Genomic DNA, 12,372 nt, shown 5'->3' on the forward strand with positions numbered 1-12,372 from the left:
CGCAACTGGAGCGAGGAGAAATAAATGCCTATGTTCTGTTTTATCTGCTGGCTCTTCTTGGTAAGTCATCTATAAATTTTCCTCTGAACCATGATACGTCTAAATTTGTTCGCGCAATAGCCATGAAGTATTAAATCATTCCAAGCTAATGTTGAGACGCAACTTAGCTTTCTAGTTCTTTTGGAAATTGTCAAAATAAGAGCATAGCAAGTATCGTGTCTCTGCATTGACCCGCTAATTCATGGTTTATAATATTGATTGCTTCTAGAAATAGATCTATGCCGTACATATCTTATTCGAGGTTTTCACTTTGCCCTACAGACATGCGTACACACTTATAAATTGTATTGTGTGCAACGACATTCTTGGAAAATAATTTCCAGCTGAATTATGAGGTTTCAAACCGATGTTTCGATTGTAGATGGAAAATGACTGCATAAAAGATTTTTGTTTTGATCATACTAATGAAAAAGATAAGTCATCTGCAGAATTTAGTACCGACGGTGATAAAATGATAAGTGTCATCCACTGTAATTTATCAAACTTTAACTCTTGAAATGCTTTTGGGCAACTTCTTCCAGGATAATGATGTCAGCTCTTCTTATTCTTTGGCAACCGGAGGGCAGTGTGTGAAATGATCACCCTGATGAATTCTTCAAACATTCTCTTAACCCAATCACAAGACTTTGAAATCAGACTATTTATTAGGGTAGCATATAATTTTGATGATATTCTCTTTAGAGTACACATTTCCTTGATCTGATGAGCAATATATAATATTAGATAACATCCTTCCGACTTCCGAGTTCATCATAGTTTAGTATTATTGTACACTTCCAGACAAGGTGTACGTTTCGTTTCACATTTATAACCATTTGGTTGAGGCATGAATTCGGTCATCGTCATTACGCATGAGAGAGAGAGAGGTAACAATCTTTTATTTGAATCAGTCATACATGAGGTACATAGTATGTGTGTATAGCAACCACTTATGGAAACAAGGTTAATGTTGTAATTCAATTATTCATGTAACTTATGTTGGTCATAGATTCTTTTAGTTGTTGTCGTACCAAAACTGCGCCTGGAGGTAGTCAACAACCTTCTTGTCCACTTGGAAGGCCTTGGTGAGAACATCATCAGAAATGGGTGGCTTTGCTCCGAAGACAGCATTAGCAATGGTAATGACTCCTGGGTTTTGGCTGCTAAGACCAGCAAAGGCCAGCGCATATGTGTTTCCGATATTCAACTGGAAGTGAATGAGACCAATAGGGAACACAAACACGTCCCCCTTGTACAGGACTTTGGTGAAAAGAGTGTTGTTTAATTGGTTGGATGTGACGAAGCCAACAAGTAGCGTACCCTCCACCACGACGAGAACCTCGGTTCCACGAGGGTGAGTGTGGGGAGGATTTAGGCCGCCGGGAGCGAAGTCAAGGCGAGCCATGGATATTCCAAGAGTGTTGAGTCCTGCAAATTCGTTGACAGACGCCGGTGTGACTTTTGATCCGAGCGGATTCGATGTGTTTCCGGGATTCCTGAACCCCATAAAGACGAAATCATCAGCTGTGGCTTGTTTTGGGTCCTTGCAGAACATTCCATTCACGAATACTGTATAAGAAAAACAATTTGAGTAAAGTTTCGACATCATAAGGCAGAAGTGAAAGACACGAATAATGCAAGAATGGAGGACCAACCTCCAGAGCTCATGTCATTAGTGGCCACGCATATGTCCTGAAGAGGACTCGGGTCATAAGCAAGAGCAGTGGCAGTTGCCAAAGCCAATATGAGAAAGCTAATCGGGAGAAACTTCATTGTGGCTTTGGATAGGAGTTAGGGCCTTGATCTCAAGTTCTAACCTTTGCACAGACTAGTATTGCTTGAGGGAGGAGTGAGAAGTTGAATGGCAACATGATCTCTCTTTATAGAAGAAAATGTTTGCTCCAGTATATAGTTTATTTAGCAAGTTTCCCTGCCGATTACCAAGTCTTCAGAGGTTTTGTCTATTACCCCCTTCTCAAGTCCAAGGATGAATTACTCCATAACAACTACCACGACTCGGCGATTTGTTTGACTTTGTCTCCTTCTGCTTAAATAATGCGTATCACCTGATACGGAAATGGTTTTTGATGAAGGTTCCATCGTTGTACCTTTTCATCGTTTCTTTTACAACTCTTTAGCATATCTCAAAGAAGGGTACCAAGTAAAGTGCATTTCTTGTGACAAGTCTAGTATCCGGAAAGGATTGATTAATCGAGATTGCAAAGGAACAATTTCCACACGGAAAAATTACCCAAAAAACCGTAAACCAATTGCACTTGTGCCAATTTAGTTCTAAACTTTTCAATTTAGTCGAAAGTTATTGAAATAGATGCTGGCCGTCCTACATGGCATGGCTAGCGCTGACGTGGACAATTTTTATAAATTTTTAATATTTTTTAATTTTCTTTTGTTTGGTTTTCTTTCTTGTTTTTTTTTTTACAATTCTGGGCTGGTGAGGGCCAGTAACCCTTGCCTAGCTGGGCCAAGGCGCCATTGTCCTTGTTGGCCATGGCGAGGTGCTCACGAGCCTCACCGGTCAACATGCAGGGCTCATAGCCCTCTCTTGCATCTGGGCAAGGGTATGTAGGACGGCTGGCATCCATGTCAGCAATTTTTGGTCAAAATTGGCCGGATGAATTTTATTTGTAAATTGTCAAAAGTTTAGAATTTTATTGGTACAATTGAAAGATTTATGACTTAATTGATACAAGTGCAATAGATTTATGATTTTTTTAGTAATTTTCCTACCGACCTATGTCGACGAACCTGATTTGTATGGGAACAGGGAGGGAGACGATTTCCAAAGTCAGTACGAAGCTCGTGGCTTTGGCTGAGACGAAGAGGACGACTATGATCATGCCCTCACCCAGAATCATTATGGCGGGCGATGCGGGAAAGGTGGTCGTGGTGGCGGTTGGTAGAACCGCGGAGGTGGATGAATGCGGCTGTTATGACCACACGGATTAACGACGGGATTGAAGTTAGGATTACGATGCTAATCAGTGGAATCGTGGTGGTGATGACCGTGCCCATTGGAAGCAGGGGAATAACAACCACGTAGGAATTGAATTTGCAAAATGCCCTATTGAGAAGGTTGTTCATGGGCAAGAAATTGAAAATTTTGGAGTTTTCTTACGGAAAGTTGGATGATTTAGAGCTGGAAAAAGAATTTCAATATTTTCGCAGTGGCAAAGAGTTTATCCTTGTTTCAATTGCGTCATTTTGTTAGATAAAATAATGGATATGTTTGTTTTCATAATTTTATATATAATGTTATTATCTCAATCTTTGAGAATATCAAGATCAGATATGGGCAAGGAAATTGTCCAATTAGTGCAAGCTTATTGCCTATTAAGTCATAAACTATCTAATTTTGTCAATTTAGTCCTAAACTTTTGCGCAAAATTCAATGTTGTCCTCTGTGTCAATTTTCACCGGAAACCGCTGACATGACGATGTACCACATAGGACAATCGACAATAATAAGACCACAACGTCAGCCATTTCGGGCAAAAATTGGCTAGAAGGATTAAGTTGAAATTTTATGCAAATGTTTAGGATTAAATTGGCAACATTGAGAAGTTTGTAACTGAATTGACATTCATACAATAAGTTTAGAACTGATTGGGCACAGGGCCTAAAACAACTAGACCAGGGCATTTAGATAGTTCAAAACGATGACTTGTCTAAATACGAATTATAGCCCAAGATTTAGTCTAAACCTAACCAAGAAATACCTTTTATTTTCGTGTATTTTCGTTGTTAAGGTAAATTTTTTTCCTAAAATGGAAAAAAGATATTAATTCGAGTTATGTTGTCCTAGGTATTATCCATGCAGAAGGGCTGCGAGACATCATAATCGTGGAAACTTCTGCGTGATCACCATTGACATCCTACATTAATCAGAATCTTTTGAACAAGCAAGATTACGAATAAATGCTATAAAGTAGACATTGGAAGATTTTTTTTTTTGGTCGAAAGACATTGGAAGATTAGTGGGGGGTAAACGAGAGTAAAACAGGTCACAAGCCATAACAGAGGGCCAACTACCATGCAACTTGTTTGGCATGATGAGTCGCATATTTAACTCTGAAGTTATTCATCTATGGTGTGTGTTCTTCTTGATCGTGCCATTAATTGCATTGGGAATCCACTCGTTGGATCATGTAAGAAATCGAACTTTACTATACCCTCTTTTCACTAAACAAACACCAGATGGCAGTGCATGTTGAATTGGCATTGATTAGAGCTCTCTCCATTCTGATTTTACATTTGGTATATCCTCTTTCGCAAAAGGAAAGGTATTGCATAGAGAGCTTCATCTATTATATCATAAAAATCTTCGTGCATATTTTCACTCTTTTGACTTTTTGCTTTTTAGTCATTCATCCTTTGACAAATTTTTTCCTTGCTACCAACTCTTTATTCCTAGAATTATTTTTTATTCATCACTTCACCCATACACTATTTTTTCTTGTCATTCATCGTTTCATCAGTTTGATAAACCATGCAATCATTTTCATCCTTGCATCAACATTAGCAGAGAAAACTGAACTACTCTAATAAGTACACTATAAGCCATGCATATGACATGCTAAAAATTTTAAACTTGTTGCACGTTAAAAACACCGTGGTTGTGATTAACCATATTTCTTATCATTCATCTTTTTGTTTTTCCGTTTGGGAAACACATGGAGAACTCGAACTTACATGATCTTCAATCTTTTCAATTTATTTTCCAGGAAAACCATCCTGCCGAATTTGGTGCTCCAACGACACGAGAAAATGGCAAGCCCCAGCACGAGGATCGACGATGGACGTGATGTGGACAGTGATAACTCCGGACTGATGAGAGAAAAGTTATCCGTGTTGATTGTGGATGATGAATTGCTGGTGCGTAAAGTACATGAGAAACTGTTGAGCAAGCTCAAATTAGCAAAACAAGTCCAGACTCAAACTGCCACAAATGGAAAGGAGGCCTTGGATCTTCACCTCTCTGGTTCATCTTTTGATATTATTCTCATGGACCTGCAAATGCCCATCATGGATGGCACAGAAGTAAAGATTAATTAATTCTTCATTCTGTCTCATATTTGACACATACATATGTACAATATCAAGTGGAGCAATGATGTACAATTTCTTCCTTGTTTTCACGTGTGTAGGCGACGAAGGAGCTGCGAGCGATGCGGGTAGAGAGCATGATCGTGGGAGTGACTTCGGTTGATGCCGGAGCCGACAAGGAAGCTTTCATGGAAGCAGGTCTGGATAAGTGCCTTCCGAAGTTACTGACTGCTGATAAGATCAAGTCTCTTGTTGAAACCCTAGAGAAGAACAAATAGAGATGTGACCATGGTCAACGGGTAACTAAAGGAATAATAATGAGTGATCGTCCAAACTATAGAGTAATAGGGTTCACGTAAGTTTATTTTTTTATATAGATCTATGACTGAGTATGGTAACATGAGTTTTGTAATCATGCAAGTCATTCACTGATTATATCTACTGCTTAGTGTTCGTCCTCTCTCTTGCGTGATGAAGATCGGTAGCTATTATTGAGATCAACCGAAGATTTACTGCTTGCCGTCAACATATATAGTTTCTGTAATGTTGTAATTTATTTTTTATTTTCAGTTTTTTATTGATTAGTTATGTAACTATGACTGATTTACCGATAGCAAACTCCCACAGTTTTTTGTTTATATATATAAAATCATAGTATAAAAATCACGATGACAACATTTCTATTCTGCATTGTTCAATGTTGACATGGTGTGAGAAAATTAGAAGCACGTGATGAAACCAAATTGGCATTCAGTTTAGACAAAATATTAAACCTGAGGACATAACTATGATTTTAATTATCCAATCATAGGCTAAGCTTTCAATTATTTTGGAATCGATGCTCTTCAGCTATTATCTGACTACTTTTTCTGCGAACATGATGTGGCAGCTTGTGTGGCATAGGCCCGTTTATTGGACACTTGACACTGATCATACAAAACCAATTAGATGATATAACGAAAAAACTTTGTTTAAAAAATGTACTCATTTCTTTCAAAATGCTAGAAGGTTAGGAAACCTTGCTTCGGCAAAGTGTTGCTAGCCCTCTGCCATCCGTGGAGAGGACGTGCAAGCCGTTGCTCTGCAATTTAAGGAGGGAGGGAGGGGATAGGGGCTTTATGGTGCTTGTGAGTGTGGCATGATCTTCCTGGGCCGATGTTGCACCGGGGACGATTGATCCTCGCCACTGGAAATGCTAGGGGGCGGCAACCATGTTAGAACATGGCCTAGGCCGCAGACTCTACCCTGCCACCGCTGAGGGTCAAGCCACCCACCCTAATGATTGCAGGGGGTGGCGGCACCCCCTGGGCACCCTTAGTCATTGTCATACCAAAACTGTGCTTCAAATTAGTCAATGACCTTCTTGTCCACTTGGAACGCCTGGTGAGCACATCTTGGGAGATTGATGACCTTGCTCTGAAAATGGCATTGGCAATGGTAATGACTTCCGGGCTCTGGCTGCTCAGACCAGCAAAGGTTAGTGGATACTTGTTTCCAATGTTCAGCTGGAAGTGAATGAGACTGATGGAGAACACAAACACATCCCCCTTGTACAGGACTCCGGTGAAGAGGGTGTTGTTCAAATGGTTGGAGGTAACAAAGCCCACGAGGAGTGTGCCCTCGATGATGACGATGACCTCGGTACCCCAAGGGTGAGTGTGGGGAAGGTCTAGGCATTTGGAGCGAAGTAGATGCGAGCCATGGATATGCCTAGAGTATTGAGTCTAGCAAATTGGTCAATAGATCAATTTGGGTTGGACCATTTTTGACCCAACCCAAATCTAACCCGACCCACCCCACCCCATCCCACCCGTTTGACAAGTTTATAAATAACAATGCTTTTTTAATTTTTTAAAACAAAATTTTCTTATTCTATCCTCTAGTTGGTTTTGTATGATCAGAGAAAAGATGACAAATTAATTGAGCCATATAACTTATGATATCATTCGTAGTTTTCACAAGAGATTGTAAAAAGTAAATCAATAATTCATCTCAATGGTCATTGAGCAATAACATATCATCTACTAAGGAACTCTCCACCCCAATCCCACCCACCCACCTCTCCTTGTTTTGAGGAAAGTTTAATATGGAAAGTTCAAAATAAGTGGGAGACCAAGACTCACTATAAGAAAATTGAAGTCACCTACCACATATCATACAGAGCAGGTGTTCGGTGGAGAATAGAGTGCACCTCAGCCAGAGAATTTTCTATACTTCACAAGCAGAGAAGGACAATTATCTCATGAAATTCCAATATCTAAAACGGTTCGGATGTGAAGCTCACAGGAGAAGTGCAAGTTAAAAAGTCACTATCATCCAGACAGACATCTTCAACAACTCTCCCATTTTTTCATGTCACATTAAATTATTGTTGACTCCAGGCCATAGCAGAGCTGACCGCAATAGTGGTCTCTGCTTATTTGCTATTTCTTCGTCTGAATCATCCCAATCTTGCATACAAGGTTTTTCTTGTTCATCCCCTTGAGTCCTGATTTTACTTTATCAAAAACTTCAAAGTTAAAAACAGAAACAAAATTTGGTAATCTGGGGAGGATTAACCTAGCTCTTTGGTATTTCCTCAGCGTTAGTCACATCCTTCTCTTCTGGCAATAAAATATTTTAGACTCACTCCATGTGTTCAATTTCTTTGTGTTGTGGGTCCAACTGTTTGATATGATAGAATGAGTCTAAACAATATCTTCTTCCTTACAACAATGTTGAGCACACGAAACATTATCAGATTTTTGTCGAATAAGTGAGATGGCAGTTTGAATTCCAAGAAAGAAAATCGATTAGCTGCACCATTGTTCTGTATCTGAAGTGTGTTGGCAAAAGCATCACTATATGAGAGGAGCTATTAAGATGAGTATATTAACATGATCAATTTGCTTCCGGTGCAGTGCTTGTGAATGAGAAATTTTGCAAGGACCCCAAGAAAGCCACAACAGATGATTTGTTCTTCATGGGGTTCAGAACTCCAGGGAACACCTCAAACCCACTCGGATCGAAAGTTATGCCCACTTTGTCGACCAGTGGACAAGTCAAAATGGGTCGTAAATGGGTTTAGACCTAGGTGTTAAATGTGTTTACAACTTACTTGGACTCAACCCATCTCTATGACTCTCTCTTCACTCCCTCTTGATCTCGCACTCACTCACTCCGTGTTTTCATCTTAGTTTGAGTATGAATTTGCTTCAATTGGGTTAAACATGAGAGTGTTTTAGCAATATAGGTCGGGTCGTGTATGTGTTGAATATGGATGGGATCGGGTATGAGACAATAAATTTGTATTACATGAAAATAGATCAAATTTTTTTTTACAAATAATAGAAGGTTAGGAACCCTCGCTTTGGCAAATTGTTGCTAGCCTTACGCCATCCAAATGGGTCAAATATTTTTTTACAAATAATAGAAGGTTATGGACCCTTGCTTTGGCAAAGTGTTGCTAGCCTTCCGCCATCGAAGAGAGCACTAGTAGGCCTTCGTTGTGTGGTGTCTAGGGCTCAGCCAGCCTCGCTGAGGACTGGCTAGGGCTCTTGAACCTTTTTCTACAATTTGGGGGCTCATGATCCGTAACCTTGCTGTGAGGGTTGTGTTGAAAGCCCTTCCTTGCCTTCGTTAGGGCTAACCCAGCAATGATTGACCCTTACAACTGGAAATACTATGAGGCCATGACCCTTCTAAAGCATGGCCTAGGCCTAGCAAGGCCTCAAAGAGTGCCAGGTGGACCCTACCCCCCACCGTTGAGGGTCAGGCCACCCTCCCTAATGATTGAAGGTGGTGGTTGGGTGGCGGCACCAACTTGCCTGAGTTCGACGAGGTTGCTTGACCTAAGTTGTGCCTCAAGAGGGACACTGGACCCTTGTGAGCAAGATTGGGATGTACAGAAATCTGCACACGTACTCTCTCTCTCTCCACAAATATTTTCTTTGGTACTTTTGTAATTTTTATTCTAGTGTGGGGCCACATCCAAAAACATTTTTGTATATCGCTACATCAATGATTCAACAACAGGAATACCACTAAAATGACGGGATGACTGTATCACACAAATATGTGTAAGTTAGAGACTTAATTTCACAAAAAGATTGTTAACGGATCAGATCGCTTAAACAAGAATATTTAAAGGACTAGACTGTAGTTAATCCCCCACAATAAAGTATTAACAAGCTATTATTTTAAGGTGTTCATATAAGAGTATTAGTGAAATAGCATCCACGTCCGATATGTGTCGAGGTGAAGAGCAATTAATTTATTCAGTTGATACTAAATATGTTGGCTTAAGTTTTTGTTAAAGATGAGTGTTGAATAAGTTAGTAAGCCTACGTGGGCTCTCTCCAGGTCTTCTACATGGCGACAAGTGCTCTATTTGACAAATCTACAAATATAATGCAAGTTTAGTTTTAGACACCATGGACGAGTCATTCCACAACAACTACAAGCACGTGTCCATTGATTAAAGTTCCTGTTTCTCAGATAAAGAAATGAACAGCAACCTTCAAGAAACGGTGCAACGACCTGGGACTATATCCATGTAGGACAAGTCTTGAAAAGGAACATGCGAGGGATGGCTCTTATCACGACCATTCATGTACTAGTGAAGGTGATTTGACGTGATCTAGGGGCAAAAAACCAAGCCAAGTCATCGGTGCAACGACCTCCTCGCGCTCCGCTGCTTGGCTTGGACCGTCACACTCTCCATCCCTTATGGGCACAGCGCCCTCGCTGTGGGCTCACACTCGGTCGGAAGTCGGCTCTGATATTACATGTAACACCCCGGATCTACACTGTGTAATATTATCCACTTTGAACCCACTGACCCTCACGGCTTTAAAACGCGTTACATAGATATAGAACCCCGAACCTTATAAGCCTGTCCAGGACTCCCCCCTAGGCGATGTGGGATAAGAGAGGCTCGCCCTTCCCTGCGCACGTCCGAGGACTGAGGCGCGAACGCACCGCCATCCCTCCTCCTCACGCTCCGCCGCTTGGCTTGGGCCGTCACACTTAGATAATTGCTATCTGACACCTTTTCAAAGCTCAACTAGTTTGAGTAAGGACTGATACTATATTGGCTCTGCAAATGTTGTTGAAAGGGTCAATCTCCATGTCTTAGGAAGATATGCTTTCACATTCCTGAAAGAAATAGTCCGTGGTTGCTGATTTTTATCCTTGTTAAATTAGAAATTTGATCCACTCTGTTATTTGGAGGAAACTACAAAGACTATTCTGAGCATATGCTTGCTTGCAATGCACTTCATATGTTGGACTAAAAATTTGTCTTATCCAGGACTAAATCATTTCTTCAGGTTGTTTCACATGGCTAGGCCTTGTTAAGAAGGTTATCTCATATTCTGTTGAGTGGATTTCTAGATGGCCTCACAGTTTATGGAATGGACTTGTAGATAAGGTCGGACCAATCAATTTTTGTTTTGTGCTTCACCTACCTCCATCTAATGGAAGTCACAACAACCAGACCTTGGGAGTTTACAAATTTTTGTTTACTTTTCCTGCATACTACACGTCAGCGGTCGTCTTGATGAAGTAAATTGGATTACTTGAAGCTTTTTGAAACGGAAATTTGCAGGAACTTCATCGCTTTGCCTGGTGTATGCATTGCATTACGATTCAATCATGTACTTCTGTTTTTTTTATGTTTTTTATACATTGCAAGGATGTAAAAAGTGCAGAAGCCAACCAATGTTGGTTCTGTTTGTTAGATCCAAAACGAATATGTGCTGGGGACAATGATTGAAAAAGAAATAAAACTATGGAAAAAAGAAAGTTATTTCTCGACTTCTGCTAACGAGGACACGGTTATAGGAATTGCAGAAGAAGGGGCATAGGAATTGCAGAAGAAGGGGCAGAGCTGTTAGAAGACAGTTTATACTTCTTAATATAACGTGGAAAAATGGGAGAGTTGTTGAAGATGTGCAGATGATGGTGAATTTTCAATTTGCATCTCTGCTGCGAGCTTCACATCCAAACCGTTTTCAATACAAAAAGTTTATTAGATAATTGTCGTCTTCTTGCGAAGAATGGAAAGTTCTATGGCTTAAGTGCTCTCCATTCTTTTCCGAACACCTGACCCATATAATATTGTGAGGTACTTCAATTTGGTCATAGTGAGTCTATGTCTCCCACTTCCTTTTATTTTTTAAATTTCCATATTCTTCTTTTAATCAACTCCTTTATCTAGAGTTATTTTCGGTGTATTCTTGGCCTATGGCACAGTTTCTTAGTGAATGGTTTTCCAAATCGGGCTTTTGGTTGAAACTAGTCATGGTTTTGAAAATGGTCTGAAATTCAGCATGGGGTGAAACACGTGAATCGGAAGAGCTCCCACCAAATTGCAATAGGACAGATTTCCCAGATATGCAGATGTTGAACTTTGAAAATACCGCATGTTTTCTACAAAATGACGATACATCCTGGTTATTAGGAAACAAGTCGGCATTTAGGCAGCACGAAGCATGGATCTTGATGACAAGCGGTGTGTGGACTGGGACTTCCTTTCCCTTGCTTCCACAAAATTGGAGCATGAAAAAGTTGACACCAATGGAATTTTTATGGATCCTAATAAAGGTATGTCGAATCTCTAGGCGAGTTCAAGCCCCGTAATGCAATGTGTCCAATAATCTTATGTGCTCTATAAGATGACAACAACATTTCAATGATCATTTCGAGGCTGATCTGAGTTCCCAAGTCGTCGCAATTATTTTCACTGAATTCATAGATGTCTGATCAAAATCTATGTTTTGTTTCAGATATGAGTTTGCTTAGCATTTGGCTCCTCTCGAATGAGAGATATGTTGGGATTTTGGAACCCAAATCCCATAGTATTGAATGAGAAGTGTGTGGATGAAAGTGTCCCACATAGGATAGAAGAGGTGATGGGAGATGGTTTATTTTGAGGAGCCTCTCAAATGGGTTTGGGCCCCAAGGGGTACCCTACTTTTGTGGAAGAGAGAGGACCTACGCCAAGTTGGGTCGGTTTCCCCCCGCGCGCACTGCCGCCGGCCGGCTCAGCTCGGATCGGGCGAAAGAAGTACCGCTCATAGGAAAGGCTATCCATTTTATCCTGGGAGACGATTGTCCAATATTCTCGAGTACTGATCGAGGGGCCAAATTCGTTTTAAGGACGCGACGTTACTTCATTGGGCTCAGATCAACATTCTGTTTATTTATTTGTACTGCTTTCAGGTTGGTTTTCTTGACGTTTGATTTCAATTTCTGGTATACGAACTTAGCCGACAATAATCTTAAGAC

At 40.5% G+C, this 12,372-nt stretch overlaps 2 protein-coding genes across 2 annotated transcripts; one reads left to right on the forward strand and one right to left on the reverse strand.

Moving 5' to 3' along the window:
• Positions 1-922: 922 nt before the first annotated feature.
• Positions 923-1,815, reverse strand: LOC130138338 (germin-like protein subfamily 1 member 7). The gene is made up of 2 exons (XM_056312090.1): positions 1,695-1,815; positions 923-1,608 (listed from the first exon to the last, which is right to left on the reverse strand). The coding sequence occupies exons 1-2, from the start codon at positions 1,810-1,812 to the stop codon at positions 1,055-1,057; spliced, it is 672 nt and encodes a 223-aa protein (XP_056168065.1). The 5' UTR covers positions 1,813-1,815; the 3' UTR covers positions 923-1,054.
• A 3,001-nt stretch (positions 1,816-4,816) lies between these two features.
• On the forward strand, positions 4,817-5,426 carry LOC115694162 (two-component response regulator 24-like). Its single transcript, XM_030621281.2, has 2 exons — positions 4,817-5,097; positions 5,205-5,426. The coding sequence occupies exons 1-2, from the start codon at positions 4,825-4,827 to the stop codon at positions 5,379-5,381; spliced, it is 450 nt and encodes a 149-aa protein (XP_030477141.1). The 5' UTR covers positions 4,817-4,824; the 3' UTR covers positions 5,382-5,426.
• Positions 5,427-12,372: the final 6,946 nt, after the last annotated feature.

Source organism: Syzygium oleosum, unplaced genomic scaffold (assembly GCF_021117445.2).
Source record: "Syzygium oleosum isolate NSW1041296 unplaced genomic scaffold, Sole_v2.1 Sole_v2.06, whole genome shotgun sequence".
In the NCBI taxonomy this organism is placed as follows: Eukaryota; Viridiplantae; Streptophyta; class Magnoliopsida; order Myrtales; family Myrtaceae; genus Syzygium; species Syzygium oleosum.